Here is a 24,150-nt window from a genome sequence, read left to right on the forward strand (position 1 = left end):
GAGTTCATGCTCAAGAAGTCAGGTGACATTATCTGAATTTTGTGGCATGGTGTGTGACCCTCCCACCAGCAGTATAGGCGGATCCGCTGTGGTCATAACTTTAAGGGACAATATCAGGTAGTCTGTGGTGTTTAAATGATGCTCAGCTGGCACAAAGGGGCCCAAAGTGCACCATGAAAACATCCCCCACCACTGAAACAGGCAGGATGGATTCATGCTTTCATGTTGTTTATGCTAGATTCTCACCCTATCATCTTAATGTTGCAGATGACTCATTCTTTATTTTCTATTGTCTAGCTTTGGTGAGCCTGTGCAAGCTGTAGCCTCACTTTCCTGTTCTTCCATTGTGGTCTTCTGCTCCTATATCCCATTTGTTTCATGGTTGTATGTTCAGGAGTGCTCTTCTGTATATCTTTATTTGAAAAGCCCAGTAGATCACCAGGCAAATGACTGTATACACTGCATACCAGCCTACTTATCGTTAGATGCGAAAGCACACATTCCTGCTGGAGGGAGGTCGTATAAGCAGCTGCCACCATTTTGATGCCTTCTAAGCTTCAGTTTTCTGAATTTCAGTGGCTCCTAGAAGAAGATAGACCAAGGATGTTGTATGTTTTATCAGTACCGCTGCCTGCATCTTCAGTCAAAAATAAGTTCACAGAAGTTTTGATAAATGCAACAGGTACAGTCAACACTTTTTTGATACCTACATAGGCTTCTTTGGTGCTCTCAGAGGGAACACACCAACAGTATCCTTTAACACCAGTCAGTCATGTATGACCTTAACCTGGATAGCGATGAAGTGATCATTGGCATGCTCTTGGAATTGCACCTTGCACATAATCCCTTTTGTACCTTCAAAGACAGAGCAGTTAATCTGGCTAAACTTTCACCTATTTACACTGCCGCATATCTACTCATGCTTTTTGCCCTGTTGGACTTTTAGTGATTTTGTTGTGTTTCCAGATCTGAACAAATATGTAGGTGAGGTCACTCATGTTAGTTATGAATGAGCAAAATGGCAAAAAGCAAGATTCAAGATGGTATAAAATGGATTTTAAGTAATAAGGACACAATTTTGCAGACCATCCAACGATCCTCAGATTTTTAGGTCACAAAAGGAGGGTCGTGTCCTAATAACGTCTTTCAGCTGTAGCCTTAGCGAGATCCAAACAAGCCAGAGTGCTTCACAATGGTGCCTGGGCTCAGTCTAACGAACCCTTCAGTAATAGTAACAAGGCTCCACACACAACTGCATTTTAACAGAAAACATCTATTATGTTATCTGCAAATAAAAGTATGCAGACCTTTGCGACATCGCCTTAACATGCCTAAATGACAACAAGCCGCACTGTTAAAGGTTTTACCTTGTTAGTTGCTGCTGACAGCATAGGGCATCGTGTATCTGTAAGAGAGATCGGTGGTAGATCCAGACTCTGCACCAATAGGAACACAAGGTCCCCAAATCCTTTATAGGCTTCAGAATTCAAAAGGAAGATCTTGGTTGCGCCATCTTCTACTTTTACTTACTTTCCAATCCCATTGTCCCCGTTTTAGTAGAATATGAATCAGTCGAGAACACATTCTCTCTTTGAATGAGTGCAACAATTCTGAGGGTTCATTCAAAGGCACTACACGAGCGCATCTATAAGATTGTTCCTTTTCTCAATGGTCCGTCCTTCAACCAGTGCCATCGACTCAAATACAAGTAGACTACATTAGATTTCAATGGCTGTGAGCAGTGGCTGGGTTGAATAAGAGGCTTGCCTTATTCAAACCATGAGGAGTGTTTTTTTTTTGTGTGTGTGTGTGTGGGGGGGGGGGGGGGGGTGTCTTTGGGCTGTACATTTAAAAAATACTGAAGTGTTTTTGCACTGACCACTAATGCCGCCGTTGCATCCACAGGGATGAATAACCTCATGACCCATGAGTCCCCATATGCTCTCTACAAAACCTCCAAAGAAAACTAACGTTAAAGATTTATGACCTATAGATTATGCAGATATTTTGTTTAAATTTTTTTTTATTATTTATGTGGGCTTGGATCCGTTTCCAGCCTGACATTTAAAGCAGCACGAGCACATTAGAATTCAACAGGCAGGAAGAAACAGTTTGTATTTGGTTTGTTCGACCATCAAAGTCTAACGAAAAATCCTTTCTTAAAGAGACATCACAGAACGTGTTTGACTTGGCTTGAAAATCCTTTGTTCTTAAATCAGCTCACAATATCTAAGAAACAAAAGATAAATTCACGTCGTTTAAACGTCTGGCCGAACATTTGATCGAACTTTAAATCTATCTTAAAAGGCAGCTATGACATGCGCACATAAAAAAAACACAAGAGCCTCTACCGCTGACAGCACGTGAAATATTTTTTAAAGGAAAACTTAAACCACGTACAACTCTTAACATTTAACTCCGTTTTACATCAACCCTTTAATTGAGGCATACCATACAGTAGTTATCTTCTTATCTTGATGCAAGTCTGTGAAGGTGTTACTGAAGAAAACTGATTGCTGTCGGTCTTTCTGTACACCAAATTTTCAGTAGTAGAAGAAGAAGAAGAAAAGGTGTTTTGCAGTGTGCAGCTTCTTCTACCACGACTGGCCTCATTTGAGAGTGGTCAACTGCCTCCTAGACAGATGGAAGTGCTTACAGTCCACTTTTATCTATGCAAATGCACCAAAGCCGTGGGTGTTGAGGAAAGTAAATGCTCATTTGCGTTTGTTTTGCTGGCAATATAAGAGCCAGCTATGCCTTCCTGCTGTTTTGTACCAAATCAGTGAAATTACTTGGTCACCAAAGACAAAGCACAAAGTCCTGAGAAACAGAATCTACCTCTCGAAGGTCTGTGGATGTTTTGTTTCTCCCTCACTCTGGAGGGGAGTGTGTGCATTCAGCATTTTTGATCCTGCAGTGTAATCGAGCGTCTCCTTGTTTGGAGAACCGCCGAGGGATTGAAGCACCATCCATCAGACCTCCCTCGCTCTCTGGACTGTCCGGCCATTTTACATGTGGCTGAGTCCGGGCCTGGAAGAAAAGTTTTCATTCTCGCGACGAGCTTGTGTTTGAGGCTGGTTTATGACTTTCTCATCACAGCCAGCGTGCTACGAAATTTACCTTCACTTAAAGGGAAATGTATTATATGTGCACCTTAAAAAAACCCAAACAAAAACAAATAAAACAGCAAGCAGTTTACGGAAGAATGTTTTGCACTGAAATTGCTCTAAAATCTGACCATCTCAAGCTGCACTGTCCCATGCATTGCTCTCAGCTGGATCAACCTTTGTGGTTCATTGTAACAAGCATGCCAACAGAATCATTAATATGTTTTGACCCCCTCCTACGCCTGGTCAAAGGAAGGCCTATAGGCCAAAAGTGCTGTTGGCCTGTTTAGCATAAAATGAGTGCATTAATACCGGGAGACTCAATTATTTTACAAATAGTTTGGTTGACACTGCAGGTTATGAGAATCTGCCAACTTTGAAGACCTTTAGCTAGAGGCAGTGCTGGCTTTGGCACTAATTATGGACAACACTATGGCATGGATGACTGCAAGTTACGTGTGCATTCAAAATGCTTTTTAAACTGTCTTTGGGGTAACATAACACACAGAAGGAGTGAATTATATGCAAATTTATTGATTTATGTACTTTGTGTTTTGATGGTTTTTTTGTTTTAAATTTTAGTTCCAAGAATCACAAAAAGAAGGAAATCAAACCTAAAACTGTAACACAGATTGTTACATTTTAGGAGTGTATGACTGCATTTCTGTGTTTTTGAGGTAAGAGCTCACATGCCTCCAAAAACCTTTCATGACACGACGTTATGATTGCTATGATTTTTAGCTCAAACCCAGCTCTCCGTCTGCTCTTTGGTAGATCCAGACGATTTTCTTTACCCATAATCCCCCTGCTGACTCCTTCCCCTTTCTCTCACCTGATTAGAATTTCTGCCGTGGCCTCTGGGATTGGATGATTTCGACATATTTTATTTAACTGCTTTTGTAAGCCCTAATAATCAGCAGCTGTGATCTATGGCTGAATTACAATTTTCAGGGTCAAGGAGGGACTTGTGGTTGTGGAAAAGGGGTGGGTACGACCGGCTGCGCAGGTGGGTGTGTGCGTATGTACGATGGCGAGAAGGGGAAGGGGAAGTGGGGGGAAAAAGGAAAAAAACAGAGAGGAAAAAGGGAAGGAAGACTCTCACGAGTTGTCTTTAAAAATGAATGAGAAAATGGGTAATCCCCGAGTCGCAGCATGAAAAGAGGGAAAATCAATATGGCCTCTCAGTTCACTTGGGCCCTCACAAGTCCTTGAGATGAACAAAAAGTTGTGCATTTTGTTGCCACATCCATATGTCTCAATAGAGCGGTGTGTGTTTGTGTGTAAAACTAAGCGAGTGTGTGTGTGTGTGTGTGTGTGTGTGTGTGAAGAGTAAGCCTGTCTGCAAGGCTGTTTGTGTTGAGAACAGCATAAAGGTGAAGGAAGGCCTGGTTCATATTGTGCAGGGTGAGTGGTAAATACCTATAAACAGTGTTATCACTTGCAGTGCTGTGCAAAAGTCTTGAGCCATCTTTCATTTTTGCATATTTTGCTAGGAAAATGGGAAATAGGTGAGGTGATTTATTGAAACGTACGTGTAAATAAAGTGTATATAAGGCAAAGACAAAGTTTGTTTAACTCTAACAAGCTTGGAAGTCAATATTTGGTTTGACTACTTTGTCCACTTTGGATGTTGGCTTCCTTTTGTTCTGTTCGCTGCTAAATGATCCCACACTGCTTCAATAATGTTAAAGTTCAGGGTGTGTGTTTGTGTGGTGGGGTGGTGGGGGTTCAATCCAGGTATGCTTTAACTACATTATCAGTAAGTTTGGGATAATTGTCATGCTGAAAAATTAAGCTGTTGCCAATCAGATGCTTTCTAGTTAGTATTTCATGGTAAATCAAAATGTGTTGGTACTTTATCAACTTTGACATCATCCCCAACACTTCTGGCTGAAATGCAGCTCCAAACCATGACAGAGCCTCCACAGTGTTCTACAGATGGCTGTAGACTTACTGTTGTAGTTCTCTTGACGTCTTCAAAACATCTTATAATTATTGTAGCATTTAGATGAGTCCCCCATTTCTTCTCAGAGAAGTTAATCAATCTTGACAAAACTTACTATAAAAACTGCCTAGGCTACCAGTATTCTCAACATCTATATAGTTTTTGAGAATGATTTAAATAACACTCAAATAAATAATAATTACATAGATTATGTGTAGTAGCTGATCTCCAAAAAACTAACAAACAAATGCCCATAGGGTGAGTCTTTGATAGTATTAACAATGATTTGAATTAGTAATTTATAATATAGATTAATGACTCCATAAGACCTCTTGCCACTCATTTTCAATCCAGTTCTTGTGTAATTTGGCATAACTCAGCCCTTTCTCCCCATTTACCTTTCTTAGGAACAGCTTCTTGAAAGTGACCCTTCCACTGAGACCATTTCTGGTGAGGCTTCAGCGAACAGTAGATGGATCAACTGGTCAGATGCATCTTCTGGTCCTGTGTGAGGTCTTTGCTGGATTTATTCCTATTTCTCAAGGACATGACTTTCAGATTCTGTCCATCAGCTGTAGAGTTTTTTTCCCCACACCTACCATTTCTTCTATTGTCCACCACTTCTCCAGTTATCTCAAATTGTATTACTGACACACTGCACACCATGCTGAGCTATGCCAGGTTTTCAGCTAATAGCTCTTTAGGAATCACCTTGTTAGTACAAAACTACTATTTTGTCTCCTGTATTTTTTGTCAATTGGAAACAAATTACGTGCTTTGAGATAGGCTGCTACTAACAAAGTGCCTAAAGATACACTTTAACATTGGTCTTTGCTAAGTTGTCTGGTTTATCCCTTGAGTTAACTTCCTTTTTATGCTTATGATTATTCCACTGTTATTCATGACCCCTTTAAAAACTACAAGAAAGTCTGGCCATTTAAAAGTCAAGTATAAAGAAATAAGGGGTGGCTCCAGACTTTTGCTCAGTACTGTAACACTTATTATAAAATAGTTCTAGCTTATTTACTTATACTACTGATTAAAAGTACGTGAAGAACTTTTGCGTAAAATCTAAATGTTTTTCATTCACCGACTAAAAATGGCCACGCATTGTGCATATCTGCCATGCCCAATGACCCTTACCTGTGTAGAGGTTGAGGATTATTGCACTTGATCCCCAGCACACAAATAGGTGGTAGCCCCCATTCAAAAGACTCAAACTTTCTGGAATAGATGGAAAAAACTGGCTGGAGAGATCTGGGATTGGGTACCTTCTCATGAATATTTACCCCAAAACAACCACAAAAACCTCCCCACCCTTTGGTGCTGGAGGGGTAACGAGCTGATGTAAGTAGTGGAGTGGGGGTTGTTTCTCCTCAACAAACACATAGCTGTTTTTCTCTAACCTGGGCACTCTTCCATCTACCTGAATATCTTAAAGCAGAGGCTACCTCATAACTATCAAGTACACCTTCTCCATCCATCAATCCATCCATTCCCCACTCAACTACCCTTCTCCTCTGTGCTCTTACCCTAAGCGATGCCCACCCCCCTTCCCCAGTTCATTAGCGAGCTCCTCAGTAGCCTGTCATGGCGGATGTGCTCCATCAAAGCTGATCGACTCCTCGTTTTTCCAGAAAGATGTCGCGGGTTATCACCGCACGCTCAGATCTCTAGCTACGGGAGGAGCGTGACTGGCAGGCCGTCTTTTGAAGACAGTGATTCCTCCACTGATGCCTCCCAGTTGGAAATTTAGAATCGTGTCTGCTAAGACACCATATGCAAAGTAAATTACTGTACAAGGGCGAGCTCAACTAAACCCTCCTCTTTCAGAACGTCCAGGCCACTGAGTGCCTCCCAGGCAACCTGGGCTGCTTTGCACTCATTCCCACTTTTCTCCTTTTATGTTCTTTCTCTTTCTATCATTTGTCTTTTTAAAATGGACGGCAACACAGGAGAAACCATACAAGACAAACGCGCAGCAGTCACAGAATGCGCTCATTCTCACTGCTCAATTGCAATGATAGAAATCCATTTAACAAAAAATATAAATAGAATAATCTCCAGCATGTCATAAAATATCTGCTTGGACACATTGTAGCATACTGATGAGGCAGTTAAAGGGACCAAAAGAATAAAAAGTGGGGGGAAAAAGATCCACTGACAGCTCTATTATCTACATAACCTCATTGTCATGCAAATGACGTTGAAGATTACCGCTGTCTTTGTAGTGGAAAGTGTTAATTTCAGTTCAAAGGTTGTGTTTCTACCGGGAAAGATGTGATGGAGATAGAGGGAAGGAAGAGTAAGGAGGCAGGGATAGGGTCTGGTGGTGGTGGGGGAAAGCTGGTCTGGCTCTGCATCTCTGTTTCCTCCACGACACAATGTCTTAAGAGGATTTTCAGCACACGGCTTGCTTCACCTTTAAAATACGAAAGGAAGCACACAGCGCCACATTCGGTTTGTAAATGTCAGCTCTTGTTTTTCTCGTACCTCCTTACTCGTTCCCGCGGAGTCAGTCGGAGACCCCACCAAGTGTTTGTGTGCAAGTTACGACACAGCATCTAGGTTACAAAGATCCAGAGCCGCTTTAATCACAGATGTCAAACACAGACACTGACAGAGATCACAAAAAAAAAGTCAGCTTCACAAGTCAGGATCAGCCCGGAGTCTCAATTGGCTGAACTGAAGGGAACGCGATAACTCGAGACGGATACATGCGCATGTGGACGATTCGGCATCACCTCTTAACACTGGCCACGAGCACACGGACATCCGTGCATGCATGTATGGCTGCGGCCCCTGCGACTTCCTCAAATAATGGGGGCCTTTGTCATTTCATTGTGAGCACAAACACTAATAAAACGGTTGACAGCGCTGATGGGGCGAAAAAACAGATAGATAATGGGCTGATGAGAGAAAGAAAGCCATTCTGCTGGAACTGGTGGCATGTACAAATGGAGACCATGGCTCCTCTTCTAACAGCTCCACACTAGAGCGTGTGTGCCTGTCTTTATTGGGATCATACGTGCAGCAGTGTGTGTGCGTGCGCATATGCGTCCACGTCTGCTGAATCAAACAGAAGAATATTCATTGTACTCCTCAAACAGTGCCATTGTGATTCCCCCCCCCCATTCTTCTTTTTCTTGGCTAGCTGTTATTGCTGGGCCTCTCTCAATGTACATGAATGTGTGTTTGTGTGTGTCTGTGTCTGCGTGTGCAGTGGGTGACAGCATCGTGGACACTCCTGAAGACGAAGCGCCCACCCTCCTGTTGCGATCCCACCACTGGCGCTGTTTGTGCCGTTTAAGGCCCGCCCTCCGCTGGGGGGACAGGCAGCTCAAACGACGCTTGTCACAATCCCTTGTCGTCTTAAATGGCTGACAAACATCGGGCTTTTGCAATGGTTGGTGCATCACACAGGTTCCTTGTTGAGGAACCTTCCTTTTATAATTTCTATGTAAAACCACGTAGAGAGGATAGAGAGGACCGGTGAAGATAGGAATGACTGGGAACGTTAGCGAGATGTCGCAAAGATGGTGGTGGTAGAAGATTTCATAATTTCCACTGATAACATAAAGAGACTGAAAACCTTTTACTATATGAACAATTATCATGTGGATGTAACGTGATACGAGTGGAAATGTTTCGGCTCTCGGGGGGGCGACCAAGATAAGGAACGTGTGTGGAAAGCGAACCGGGACACCCAAAGACTCGATCCCTTTTTTCCCCCCCTGGCAAACAGGAGAAGGCAGCGAGAGCTTCAAAAATCACTTTTCAGACATCAAATAATTAATTGCTCTCCCCTCTTGCTCACCCACCCCTCCTTTTCTCCTGGCGTTTGTATGGAAGACGCAGCTCCAGTCACTTAAGGAGGGTTACCACCCGCCTAAATTAAATATTAAATGGTGTCTGTACCTGCTGCTATTGTTGCCCCTTGGAATAAGATATAACCTATTTTTGACAAGTTTTCATCCTCAGCCTTCTGCGGTGAGACGCTTGTCGAAAACCAAATCAGCGATTGGAGGGAGTGGTAGTGGGGCGTGGGGTGGTAGTGGGTGGTGGGGGCACTGATGAATAATCTAGTTCATATTCCAATGACACCCGCCGCTCAACGGGGAGAGAAAGAAAAGGGGATAGAGAGAGCAGGTGGAGAAAGAGATGGAGACGGACCGAGGAGGGGAAGATAAAAGCTTGGGGAAAAGTAAGGGATGAGTACAGAGGAGAGAAGGAGGGGGGGAAAGAAAGAGAGGGAGGAAAGGAGAAAGAAGGGAGAGATGATAGCCAACGTCTGCCAAGGTATCACATGACAGCGCTCCTGTTTAAATAATAAAACAGAACCGGGGCTCTAAACAAATCGTTATCTCCCACCTCCATGCATCCTGTCTTCCTTCCCTGCTCCCTCCCTCGCCCGTATTTTAAAAAAAAAAAAGAAGAAGAAGAAAACTTGTTTTAATGCCATTTCTTAATGAACATAATAGCTCGGCGCTAATAATGAAAAGAAAATAAAAACATCTAAAAACGCGGAGGGGCCCCCGAGTTGTCGCCGGCGCTCAATTATTTCCTTGTCAAGTGGGTCTGTTTTTAATGAGGCCCTGTGGGACTGACGTCTGTCAGTCAGCCCTGACTTTTTGACACCATTACAACTTCAAATAGAAGCCGCCGCCACGCTGCCTTCCACCGCTCACTCGCTAGCTACCGCTCCGCTCATCTGACAGGCTGGGAGGGGAGGGAAGGGAGGGGAGGACAGGGAGGAGGAGGAAAAGGTGGCAGGAGAGGTAGAGAGAAGGAGGGAGGGGGGCAGGAGAGACAGAGAGAGCACATCAGCACATAGGTAGGCTGAACATGCAGACACGCACAGACACACACTGTGCACGCTGACTGGGTAAAACCACAATCACTGAGGGTCATTACCAGATGAGGTTTGTTGTCAAACTGCCTGGGATTTAACCCCCCCCTCAGCACCCCCTACCTCCGCGCTTCCTCGTTCGCTTCCTTCCCCGGCTCTTCTTCTTCTTTTTTCCTTCCTTCCTTCGTTTTTTTCATTATTGCTTCACTTTAATGATAACTCTTAGTGGGTCGGCCCCGCATGGGACGGTCAGAGACACACTATTTTGTTGGCCATTAATTTGAGGCTTTGAAGCAGACCACGGCGCCGCGGCTGGTGAGGGCCTGTGAAATGGTGGACGATAGCACGGGGTGGGGGAGGGTGGGGTGGGATGGTGGGATGGGGACTCCCCCGCATCTTCAAAAATGAAGACTATGACCCTGAAACAGAATAGCAAATGCCCTCACTGGGAACACCAACCACAAGAGACATACGCGCGCGCACCAGTGTGTGTTTCCATGCGTGTGCGAGCTTGTGGCTTGCATTAGCATTAGCCCCCCCCCCCCTCCAAACAAAAATAAAATTTAAAATGATCCAAATATGCTCTTAAATTTAGATTTTTCAAACGCCGTCCCCAAAGAATGGCTTTCCCCCCGAAGAATTAAACGCCGGTAAACTCAAGCACGCCTTTTTTTCAAACACCTGCAGATGCATCACATCATCACAAACACAGAAACAAGGGTCCCATCTCACACCTCCGAAGATTACATAGAAAATAAAGAACAAAAAGTACAAATTTTTAAACAAGCTAGATCCATTTATAGAAGAAAGAAATCAAGAAAAAAAAAGCCTTTAAGATGAAAGACTAGAAATACACATATTTCAGTTGGTCCTGGTGTACAGTCTGCATCAGAGAACCACCACAAATCAAGAAGAAACAAACATGTGATTAATGTTAATTCTGAATAATTTCAACATCACAAAAATATACACTTCCAACACAGAAATCTGAATGGAAACTCTACATTTATAAATAAATAGCAAGAGAGTCACTTAGTAAGAGCAAAAACACTATACATGATGTCCATTTCAATGTTAGTACATACAGTATGACGCTTATATTTGGGAATCAGTTAATGTAGTATGTATTTGGGAAGGGTTGATGTCCCAGATGTGGTTACAATGTCATTTCAAGCATTTCTCTTTGTTTCTGTGCTGTACTCACGGAGGCTGAGGTCAGGTCTCTTTTGCATTAAAATCCATTAAAAGAGCAATTTTTATTTAATATTCTTCAATCTCTAAATTCTCTAAAATAACCACTTTTTTGCTCCTGAAAACAAAAACTGCAACCAGTTTCCTTCTAATAATGAAAAAAAAAACAAACAACCCAAAATACTTTCACCTTGATTCAATGAACACAAGCTGAACTAACCTCAACCTTTTTGCGTGCATCCTCTCTTTTCAAGGCAGCGCCACTTGTCTATTTTGGGCTCTGCTGAGCCTTTTAAAGCAGGAGTGTGAACAGCATATCTAAACTGAAGGCACTGTCCTCTGAGCTGTGCAGGGGTAGGGTGATTGGTGGGGAGAAGAACAGCTGAATCATTTAGTTACAGAAGCTAATACAGTATGTGTGCCTACTGTTGGTGTCAATAAGAAACGCAGTGCGGGCCCCCATCCATGACTGTCACTCATGCATGCACACGTGCAAACCCACAGATGTGTGTAGAACTTCGGTTTCTCTCTGCCTTTCATGCATCCCCACACCCTGAATAACACCAAACCCACCTACACTACAAAAAAAGCCCTCCATTAAGTTACACAAGAAAAAAAATGACCAGGTTGCAAACCACGCTGAGGACGACACCATGAAAAATATTAACTATTATAAAAACATCTCACCCCGTTCTAGTCCCTGGAGATGTAAGAACGAGCCTGACAGGCAGAGGAGGAGGGGGGAAGGAGAAGAAAGTGAAAGAGAAAAAGAGAGTAAAAGGGAAGAAGGAGAACGGGAGAAAAAAGGGAAAGAAACTGCAAACAAAAAAAAAGGAGTGAGAAATGGTAAAAAAAAAAAAAAAAGCTTGCTGTCAGGCTTTGGAAATAGTGATTCATGGGGACCATTTGTCCTAATTACAGCAGAACAACGCTTTTGTCGCTATTAATCACAAAAGAGTGTGTGTGTATTTGCGTTTAGGGGGAGGGAGTGTGTGTGTGTGTATATATGCATGTGCGTACAGGGGAGATCAGTGGCCTCGCACATTAAAATAGATGGCCAGGATGATGGTGAGGAGGATGATGGCTCCGAGGATGAAGACCAGGACCCGATTCTGGATGATCCTGCAGAGAGAAAGAACAGAGAAGGATTAGGAAAAGGTTCGCGGGTCTACGGAGAAAAGTCAACTGGAGCCTGATCCTGTTTAATTGTTACCATGAGGTCTGAACGCTTGGTTTTTAAATCGCTATACACTCGCTGGCACACGTCATAAAACCACAGCGTGACTGGATAAAACAATCGTGATAAGAGTGATTTGCTTACATATGTGTACCCTCTGTAAAAAACAACAACGCTGATTTGTGTACAGACATGAACATACAAATGCAAAAGAGACCAACACACTTATAAACAAGCATGACATGCAAACATATACACACACGCACACAAATAGCTGACAGGCTCTTAAACTTTATTTGCACAATAAAGTGGAAAAAGTGGCTCAGTAGTTTCCTGAAGGTAATAAAAAAAAAAAAATCGCTGAATTACTGATGGAATTTGCCATAAAACAACTCACTCATTTGCTCATTTAAATTTTCCCACTGTGACCGAAGTAAAGTTGGTGTGGGGGAGTGGGGGCTTTGAAACCCCCCCCCCCAAAATAAATAAATAAATAAATAAATAAAAAAATCACAAAAGTACCAGATGAGGAATGGAGTGAAGATGTGCAGAGCAAGGCATCTGGTAAGTGAGCAACTTATCTAGCATGTGTCCCCCAAATTCTCCAGAGTTTGCATCAGCACACATGCACTCACTCAGACACACACACACGGATTCCAAACCCTCCACTGCTCCTGACAAATGAGAGAATTATCACATTTGCTGACATGTGGAGGGGTGGAGGAGAGGCCGAGCAGGGGGGCACTGTCCACTTCTCTAAGCAGGAGATGAATAGCCCATGCTGTGGCCATTTATCACCGAGGGAGGGGAGGGCGCTGGCTGGTTGCTCAGTCACCCAGCTACCCTCTAAACTCCACGTCTGAGCTGACACACCAGTCGAGCTCGCGGCCTCCCTCTGGTCCACCAGCCCGCCTGGCAAAAGTCTCGACCGTTTGCTTAGCTTAAAGCGCAGAACTGATGAAGATATTGAAGGGAAGGATGACAAAAATCCCACAGACAAGCTTTGATGCTTTACATCTTTGTATTTCCTTTTGCAAAAAGACTCTCGGCCGCATAACAACAAATTTTATCAACTGCTTTATATGAGATTCAGAGGATACTGTTACAAACTAAAAACAATATATAACCAATCGCCATGAACTTCTTTCCAGTAATAGGACACTTCTCTGACATGCTGTAATGCTCTCGCTAACACCAGAGAGCTCATTACAACTACTGTGTGTAAGCAGCACTGCTTTATAAGTAGACAGTTTATCCTTGAATAAATGCATACATTATTATGACACTGTCATATTGTTTATAGCAAACCATGTCCCGAACAACATAAGCAACAGCTATGGTATCCCTCCCCCACCCCACACACACCCACACGTGGCATTTTTTACCTCACTGCTGAGGTAAAAAAAATTGTAAAAAGAATAGTGACAGATAATACTATATTTGCCATATGCCTATAAGCTGAGGCAGTATTAGATGATATCATATGTTGTGATAGGCCAGTTTTATTCTGGTGTTTTGGATGAGGCTGACATGATTGGCTGAAGCCAGCTGGGGGAAGAGATCCCAGTGAAACACTAATCAGAGCATGCTTAGCAAGGACACGTCTCCCCCTATTAATTGACATTCATTATTTACAATGATTATTTATCCCAGTCAAATACCCAGAGGAGGCGCTTGTATGTGTGTGTGTGTGTGTGTGTGTGTGTGTGTGTGTGTATCTGTGGCAGTGTGTTAGAAGAAGCCAGCTCGCTTTGTGTTGTGCTAATTTTTCAGCTGGGGTGAAAAGAAGAAAAAAAAGGGAGGGGGGGGCTAGTAGAGGCTTGCAGTGGAGAAATGAACATAAAGTTAGTTTTAGCCTCGTGGAGGGGGGTTCAATTCTGTTAAAACGGCATTTATTAAAGGAGTCTGATTTGGTAGCAAACAACGTGGAATAACTTCAAACACTTAAATGTTCAAAGCAGTAAGGAATATGACAGTGCTGCGGTTTAAGAAGTTTTTTTCCCTCCCCCCTCTGGGGACACATCTTTTTTTTAAAAATGCATTATTTTGACCTTAACTGATCCTCTGTGCACCAATCTAACAAAACGTGTCTTGGAAGTATAAATGTAAAGCAGCACATATGGCAACTCCAACCTTTAAAGAGAAGATGGATATAAATTTTAGGAGTGGCCCGTCCAAAAATGTTAATGCTTTTTCCTCTTTTTCTGACACACACACACACACACACACACACACACACACACACACACACACACACTAATGAAATAGTGCACGCTTATATGAAACATGGTCAAAGTTTCAAATAATTAGGTCAGCACATGTGAAAGCTAAAAGCTCGGGCATCACACTGCTCTCAATATTTGGTTTTAGGCAAGTTTTTTTCCACTCAAATCTTTCTGATGTCATAGAGCAGGGATATTCCCAATATTTTAACCTCAGGTGCTTCTGTTTGCAAGAGGCAGCCAATCAGAAACTTGGAGGGGGAGCCATAAACAGTACATCTTTACTTTAATGCTTGCAATAGTTCACACAGACCGAGAAGATCCTGCAAAGCTTACGACCAAAGGTCAATTTAGACCAGATGACCTGAAGGGGGGCCGCACACACACACACATACACACAGATCTAGCTAGACAGATTGGAGGAATTAGTGTGTGGAGGTGCCATCATAAATCACTTCACTGATGTTGAAAACTGTTTGAAAAATAGTGTCTGTGACACTGTAAAGAGCCACAGTTTTCCCCACTGACATATGAGCAGTGGGACATGAAAGTCAGCCATCACACTCTTTTAACCACTGCAGACCTAAGAAGGCTGGAAAATGACTACTTGGTTACATTTTACAGAGGATGGGGAAATTATTCTTCATCCATTTGAAACAAAACCACACAAACTGATGAAATTTCATACGTCAAACTATTTTTTTCTTTGTTTTTTTTCCTTTTATAATAAGCTAACAAGTCAAATAAGGTACTAAAGCTACCAGAAACAACTACAATAAAACCTACCCTAAAAATATCCACACCCCAATACTCCCAAAAAAGAGAAGTAAAAAAAAAAATCCCCAAAACTGGGAGGTAGGAGAGTGAAGAACATGGTTTTCCTCTGCTATATAGTTGATCCCGCCCTGACACGTGGCCAGACAGAACAGAACTTATCAAACCGGATCCATCCTCCAGTTTTGACACTTGACATAGAGGTGGAGGGGGGCTAGGAGTGTGTGTGTGTGTGTGTGTGTGTGTGCGCGTGTAAGTGGAGGGAAGGATTTGGGGATGTGTGAGTGACGCAAAGACCGCAGGTACAAGGGTGTATCTGCTGACCCACATATGCACACTCCTACACACAGTGAGTTTGATACCTGATACTATGATCCTCAAGTATTTTCCTGTGTCGGTGCCCCGGTACGGTGGGGGGGAAAAAAGAAACACTCTCACGAAAACAGACCAACAGTAACTCTAACTAAAATGTCAGCCAATCACAGCACATAGTACTGGAAATGCTATTGGCTCCTTATGTTCCTTCATCGCAGACAGCCAGTCAGCTAACACCTTACTAAAAGGAAATAAACAGATTTACAGCACTAATCTAAGAGAGGCTGAAATATTCAGAGAGAGAGAGAGAGAGTCACAAAGATCGGAAACAGACAACAAAGCAGCTGAAAGACAGAAAGTGTGGAAAAAGCAATAGAGAGGTGGAGAGAAAGAGGAGAAAGAGGGAGAGCGCGAAAGGTCCGTTTACCCGGGGAGGCAAAGCTGGAGAGGCTCCTCGGAGACAGATGAAAATAATGAGGACTTTTCTGTCAGGAAAGATTTACAAAATCGTACCAGTGTTATTAAATTTTAAAATCTCCCTTTTTTTTTTTTTCCTTTTTCTCCCTTCCCACCCTCTTCCTCCCTCCCTCTCTTCCTTTCCCTGTTTTTTCCCCTCCTTTTCCAGCAGCACAGCCTTATTACCAGCTTTAATGAGCACCGGGATACACCTCAGCTATGTGTGTGTGTGTGTGTGTGTGTGTGTGTGTGTGTGTGTGTGTGTGAGAGAGAGAGTGTGTGTGTGTGTTGAGGTCCAAGTCCCTAGTGCCAGCTCCATCAGCACCTCAGATTCCCCCAATACCTTAAATGACACACGCATGTGTGTGTGTGTGTGTCTGACACATGTGAACACAGACATGCAGCTTTTGATGGCTCACAGAGGTGGCTGGACATGAACACACACACACACACACACACACACACACACACACACACACACACACACACACACAACCTTCAGACAGACGGAAAGACAACAGCCCCTACCCCAAAACAAAAACATTCTCTGTGAGACAGACATAAGCGGATAGGCCCATCCCACCTGGAGACACACACACACACACACACACACACACACACACACACACACACACACACACAGCCCACTAAGAGCAAACTTAGCTTCGGAGTTGCATCTCTCAGGCCCTCCCCTATCCCACCTCTTTCCACTAGTAGACCAATAAAATAAAAATCAATTGCTGTCTGAGCCATTCTGGCTCTCCTTCCAAACCCTGGGAATATACAGCATGGGAGAGGAGGAGGGGATGGGGGGGGGGGGGGGAGGATCAATGTGTTCACAAATGGTTTGAGTGATGGACACGGAGGTGAAATGCTGGTGGGGGTAAGTCCTAAGTAATGCCTCGACTTGTTATCACAAACTAATACGAATAAATGTTTCATTGTGGAGGCACACACGCTTGCTCACACACACATACACACAGCTGCTCTCGGTCTGGGGCTCAAACTTAAACCGGCCACATCACACACACACACACACACACACACACACACACACACACACACACACACACGACAAAAACAAAAGGTTGAGCCTGGCCTGCAAACAATATAGGTTGAGAGAAGGCGGGAAAAACGTGCAATGTTTCAATCGCAAATGAGATGAGGAGGAACAAGTCAGAACACCTGGATCAGGTTCACGTTGCTGTGCGGGGATAATAAGCTGACCTGCTTGTTGGAGAGATCTGATCCCACCACGTATGTTTAGCGTATCACCCCCACGGGGGTGTCTGAGAGACATGCTGATTATTAGAAATAAGCACGCACAGCTGGAGTTTGCTCCTAACTGGAAGCTGTTTACTGACATTACTTAAAAACAGAAACAATATTTAGGAACTTGCTCCACACCTTAACACTCAAATGCTCACTGAACTGTAAAGATAAGCGCATTAGCATGAACAGCCTAGATTTAAAAAAATTATGTCTTCAAATGCCTCATTTCATCCAGTCAGCCATCCAAACCTGAGAGACGTTCAATGTAATTTAAATCTAAATCAAAGGAAAACAGCATATAATTCACAAACTGAGAGATTTTCACTTATAATGTAACAAGTTTCACAGTTTATATAAATATATTTATTTGTTGAGATCATCGATCCCCGAAAGAGCTGCAGACCTTTTTTTGACCTGTACTAACAAAAACAATTTTTTTTCCCCTCAACTGAGAAAAAACTGACATTAAAGACGGTCAGGTTTCTGGAAGACGTCTTCTGAGCAAGGTATTTCATGTCAGCCTGATTCTCTCTCTCTCTCCCTTTCTCCGTCTCCAATTTACTCCCTCTCTTTCCACCAACTAGATGCAGGAGAACAGCACCGGGGCCCTAGAAGTTCATCCATTTTTTATTTGGTGGCTAACAACCCTGGCCAGCAGCAGCCTACACTGGGACCCAGTTCTCTCCTGAAAAAAAATGGTGCAAGATGGAAGAAAGGGAGGGCAGAAAACGACTGAAGGAGAGAGAAGGAGGAAGAAAAGAGGAGGGAGGGAGAAAGAAGGAGTAAATTTAGAGTGGGAGGCGAGTATGCAAGAGTATGTGAGTGTGGGGAAGATGAAAAAGAGGATCGAGAGAAATGAGGGAGATGGAGAGGGAAATGGGAAAGACACCGAGTGGGTGAGAAGAGGAAGAGAGAGTATATTGCAACTGTGTCTGGAATTTTTAAGAACTTCTTTTGCCGGCAGCAATCTCGGGTAGCTGCTACAGCTTCTCCTCATCCGGTTGTGATGTACAGGTGGCTTTTCTGAGCTCCAAACATACACAGATCATTCCCTTGCGCGAACCCTCACCCTCCTCTGTCTTACCGCTCTCATCTCCATCCTCCCCCTCCTTCTATTTTGTTCTATCGCTGTGTCCTCTTTTTTTTGTCCCCTTGCTCATATTCAGTTCTTATATTGCTTATTTTCCCCTCACCTACTTTTTCTTAACTCAAATTTCCAAGTCCAAGTTGTTTTTCTTTTGCCCCGTGTGTTTGTGAAGTCGCTGGTTTATAGTCAACAGGACGACGCCGACAGCCCACATTTCCAAACTGTGTATGTATACTCCACAAGGCTGCCGTAATCAGAGCCATTTGTTTTCTGACTCATACAACTGTATTTTTATTACTTGATTAATATGGAAAATGGCTCATCTTAACTAGCTGGTTGTCAGAGCAGCATAGTGGCAAATTTGGTTTTTGTATGTGTTCAATCGCTGGAGTGTTTTTGGACCATTTCGTAGCCCACATGCTGCATATTTACCCCAAATAACCAACGAGAGAAATACTTGCTTCTAAAGTAAACCCGACAGCTGGAATCGATTAATAACATATTTTTAGAACTTAGCAGGAAGTCAAACTATTCTACTCACTTTTCTGCGAGCAATCTTTTTCTGCAGAAGTGAAGTCAAATCGAGCTTTCAAAGTGGAGCAAATTTTGCCTCCAGGTTGAGACATTTCCAACTCGCGTGGGTGTGTATTTGCGTTATTACCAGTCTTTGCGTAAACTACTAACGCAATTTCACCGTGCAAAAACGTCACTTTAGGTTCGGTCTGAACATAGCCTTAGAAGCGAAAAGAAAAAGACTGAGATATAAACATCATGGTAGCAATAAATGGCATTTAAACAATAAAAGAAGAAAACTACTAAACTGTAATTTGAGTTCTCAAATGAAAGTGAAATTTGCCCAGGAAGAACAGAAAAGTAATAAAAATAAATGATTTCTTGTGTAAATGTAATACAAGTGGATCATATGTGATACATGAGTTTTTGAGAGGTTTACATTTCCTGCTGCTTGTAACAAAAAATATACAAATTAAAACTCATAAATGCAAATTTATATCTATCTCCTTTTTTTGGTAATTTGTCAGAAGGTTCAATAAGGTTAATAAGGTTCAATCAACTCCAGTTTCTCAAAATTAGAATTTAATGTCAATAATTTCATGGTTCAGGCTTTAAATAAAGGAATCTTCTCACTGCTTTAGAAGCCTCCACAGACTACGTCCAGTGGCTGAAACCTTTGCAGAGTAACGCGTGTCTGCATTTTAATTATGAAAAAATAAATATTTTATTTATTCAGCAAGTATTTTTGGAGATTGCAGAAGATATGGATGTGATATCCCCACATTTCTCACTATTTCTTCTTTCTGCTAAGATTTCCCAAAACACAAAAATCCCCCTTGTATACATTCTGTGAAGGCCAGGGGCCAGCTGCAGATCCGATTACTGGCCCCTATGAAAAAGGGCATAACATTAGCCATTAGAGCTGCAGGCCTCCAAAACTATGGTGTCCATAAATTTTTATTGTTTGTTCAGTATTGAAATGTCATTAAAGCACATAAATCATTTGAGAACAACTGCTCACTTTCATTTTTTTCCCAGCGTAACCTGTTACTTTTGCAGAAAAAAAAAAAACACTGAAGCTGAGTAATACATCCACGGCCTGACATGTAACACCAACGCTGATGCTGAGAAATCCGACCTACTACCTAACTATTTTCAGAGTTTATAGCAGTAATTCAGAGCTATGATAACTTGCGGAAGAAAAAAAAAACAAAAACCAGTATCTCCTTATCTCTGCATTTTTTTTTAAACATATCAAAATCAGGGCTCTTATCTTTACAAGAACTTGTCCCGACAGCTTCAAGTCGTGAGGTGCCGTCAACTGCATTTCACTCAAAATACAACCTAAAAGTCTGTTTAGGATTCCCAACCAAAGAAACTATGAGGATATTAGTGTTTATGTCTGAGTCTTTTTTATTAACTGGTGAGGAAGCTCCTCCGCATGTTGTTTGTTTGCCGTTTCAAATCAACTCTCCAAATATTTGCTTCAAGTCCCGTGTGGTTTAGCTTTGCATCCTGTCTCTCTGCTGATTCAGATGATGGTGTGATACTGCCCACTAGCACGCACACAAACAGCATACAAGTACACACACCCACACGGGCTGGCTTTTTCTAACACAAATGTAAAAAAACACTAAACAAAAACCCAAGGCTGACCAAGTCGCAATCATGTACTGCCTGCTCGTTTCTATACATGCAGCTTGGATCATTATCTCTATTATTATGTCTCCTTGTCTCAAGTTATAAGCATAAAAATGTGACGAGTGGTCCACATGCTAAAGCAGCTACATATCTTTGCAGTGGCTTATACTAAAGGATACTAGAATAAATTCACATTCTATGAGAATAGATTAAAGAACTGGGCTGAAATTAGTAAATAAAGTGAAAAGTGAACTTTTAGTTATTTCAACCTATCCCAGTTATTAAGGACAGCAGCAAGCCTGATTGCAAAGAAAGCAACAAGAACCTGTGACTTCTCTTAGCATCTTAATGTCAGAGGTCACGTTTTCATGTGAGTTTGGGCCGAAAGCAGACTGCCAAAGCCTGGATTTCATTTCAGAGTCACGGATGAACGAGAGAAAGAACCATTTCTTGAACTTGACCTTTTGACCCGAAGGCCACTCTGGCTCCTTCTCTACCCTGCAGGTATGAAAGAACTGAGCAAGCAGAGGTTCGCAGTGTCAGACTCTACATGCATGCGTGCAAAAACCCTCCGCCAACTGTAATGTTGCACATGCTTGCCCATCAAGGCAGTGTTGAGTAAAACATCTGAAAACTACAGGAGGGCGTCTGGAAAACTGCTGTAAAATAACACACAACAATTAAAGAATATGTGAACCATCAGGTTTGAGTTGTTTGGACATGCAGGTACAGATCACTTTAACCAGAAGGCAGCAGTCAGAAAGAAAAGGAGACAGAGAAAGTAGGGGTTTAATGTCATCCCACAACCCCCTATTTGACACTACAAGGGAGGCTTTAGTCAGTCTAAATAATCCATGCTGCTCCATTAAATTTGCAAACTAGCTTCCCTGGTCTCCATGTCTAAGCTGAGAGAGACATAGAGGTGGTAGTGACCTGGGAGATGTGAGAAAGGGAAGTCAAGTAATGGATTAAAATAAACTCGTGTAGCAGTCTTTACATGAATGAAGTCACAGACAAAAGCAAAGCGATATCCCGAACGGACAGAACAGACAAAAGTTTATAGAGAGACTCAAACGGAGACAGAAGGAGAAGACGAGAAAGTGCGGACAACCAGAATTTTTAGTGACACTGATTTTCTCATAATTGCGTGCTTCACCACCAACCCATGAAAAATAACTATTTGGAGTGTGCGGGGGAAGCCACTAGTGTGACGGGGATTGTTGCAGTAACAGCATTATTGACTTGTTTCTCTTGCTACATTTGCTTAGTGCTTTGGAGGCCCAATCAATAGACTCTGGGCTCTGAAGCCCTGCTAATCAAGACTTGCAGCCATGCAGGGTCAATCTTCTATAAAAAAAAAAAAAAGAGAAGAAACTGGGAAATGATAGGGGGAAACAGAAAGAGAAGACGAACTTTTAGGGGCGGATGATGACAGCCCGAGTTAATCGACTAAGAATTCTCCTTCAAATTCTTTATTTTTCTGGTTTTTTTCACCGTTGGAGGTAAACTCATGTGGTATCGCTCTCAGTCTCAGAAACAATGTGGGCGTGAGGCACCATGAGAGATGCAGATTGCTGCTTCACCTCTGCTTTTCTGTGAACCGCGGTTCAAAAGTCAAGGGGCATCTGGGTTGCTTTGGGACGTTTGGAAATAAAAGAGGCAATCCATATTTACTGAATCCAGTTGTGAGATCTCATGAGGATACACACTGCTTGACACAGATATAGAGGGAGGGAAGTAATCTGAAGCTTTTTAACATTATATTTCTGAAGGGAATTTAAAGGGAACTCTTTTTTTAGAAAACGGTGTCAAACGAGCTTAGAAACACAATCGCATGCTCAATCTTGGGGACAAAAAAATTAGCTGATTTTCCAACACTCGGAGATACATTTTCGTTTAGTTTTTGTATTTCTTGTTTGTTTATGGAAAAGTGGAAAGGCCACTTAATGCTGATGATGAGCTGTGCATCGAGTCAAACAATCTCCATTCGCAGCCTTCTGCACATCACAAGTCCACTATGGAATGCTATGGGAAATTCATGAGGGAACTGTCCATCAAATATTAATCATCAAGTTGAACAAAGTGTCTTTCTTTCTCTTTTTTTCCTCTCCACAGGTTTTTTTCCCCTCCTGGTATCTATGGTCACTGCCACTCTGAAAGACACCCTACAAGAAATAAGCCCAAAAGAAAAGCAGAGAATGAAAGCAGGGGGGGAGGGAGGGCAAAGAATGGTAAGAAAAAGGCAAGAAGGGTGTATGGGTGTTCAATATTTTCCTTTGAGGGGCCAGCCTCCGGTTAGCTTCAGTGCAGCCAGGGTCTTGATACACAGGTCCCAGGGTGCAAACACAAACTTGTACTCTGTTTGTGTCATTGTTTTTTTCCCTCTTTCTCAACACTTCTTTCTCTTGTGTTGTCAGCTGGTGAAGTGAGAGTTCTGTATCCAGAGACCCATATGTAAAAGGCAACGTGGTTTTCACTGACACTGAGGCCTTTCAGTTATCTTTGTCTAGTCTTTATGACAAACTAAGAGCAGAAATAACTGTGGGAAGTAAATCAATGGCTGGATGTTAAAGGCAACCACAGTTCTGCACAAAATAAATAGTGTGGAAATAAAAAAAAAGTGTAAAGAGTGTAGCATCTCGTACAGCTAGAGCATAAGAAATAAACATCAGAAGAAGGCCTTGTATGCAAATATTTAAAGTGTTATAAAGAAAAAAACCACACACACACACTATGATGGAAATATTGAATCTGTTCATCAATGGAGTCCTGTTCTCCATCTTTGCCACAAAACTCGCAATGCCCCCCCCCCCCAAAAAACCCCTCGAAATACCAACACCCACCAGCACAGCATAACCAGGAAATGCAGGGTCAGCAGCGTTCCCTTTGGCCTTGCTGACCAACAGATATTCTAATAATCACCTTCCTTCTGTACTGTCAGGCCTGCAACCAACGGATCCCTCGCCCTGCCTTCGCCCTCTGTCTCTACTTATACTAGGGGCTTTACGGAGCGGCGCTGCTTCGATACATTAAAACTGCTGCCCCATGATCAAACGAGCAAATACCTCCCGGGTCAGCAAAGGGCTACCCCACGTCAGTTAACAATGCAGCATTTAAACATCAGTCGTATGCAAAGCGGCCGATACACAGGGGAGGAGATGGGCGGCAGGAGAAAGCGGAGAAGCAAAGCCTGGACTGGAGAGATAATGAGCGCACAGGAGAACATCAACAGCTATTTAAGGTAGTGCGTCAGCTCCTACACAGCTTTATGATGAAAATATAAGATGTGAGGCTCCGCTGACATCATAACCACGACGAGCTAATCATGGAGCACAGGCTTAGCGCTAATTTATAATGAAGTTTGGCCTTAAACATTTCTAATATTTACCATCTCAGAAATATTTCGTTTACAAAAAATACTGTTGCATGATCGTGAACTGGATTTGATATCGTTGCCTTTATTAGCTAATATCAGGTGGCTAAGGGGGAAGAATAACAGCAGATGTTTGTTCAGCGTATTTATGGTATGCTCATGCCAGCCTGGCCACAAGGATTTAAGCCCGCACACAAAACATACAAGCACACGTCAATATTTACGCAT

General features: G+C 42.6%; 1 protein-coding gene across 3 annotated transcripts in view; it reads right to left on the minus strand.

Annotated features, from left to right (window-relative positions):
• Positions 1-10,676: 10,676 nt before the first annotated feature.
• The window catches only part of vti1a (vesicle transport through interaction with t-SNAREs 1A), a 112,614-nt gene continuing 99,140 nt past the window's right edge, over positions 10,677-24,150 (minus strand). For all 3 annotated transcript variants that reach the window (XM_085284731.1, XM_085284730.1, XM_085284732.1), the window contains one exon: positions 10,677-12,214. In XM_085284731.1, coding sequence (XP_085140857.1) covers positions 12,121-12,214 — 94 coding nt within the window. In that variant the 3' untranslated portion in view covers positions 10,677-12,120. The remainder of the gene's footprint in view (positions 12,215-24,150) is intronic.

The sequence above is a fragment of the Mchenga conophoros genome, linkage group LG8, assembly GCF_057382185.1.
Source record: "Mchenga conophoros isolate Kocher_MC1m ecotype Shallow Benthic linkage group LG8, M_conophoros_male_GT1.1, whole genome shotgun sequence".
Lineage (NCBI taxonomy): Eukaryota > Metazoa > Chordata > Actinopteri > Cichliformes > Cichlidae > Mchenga > Mchenga conophoros.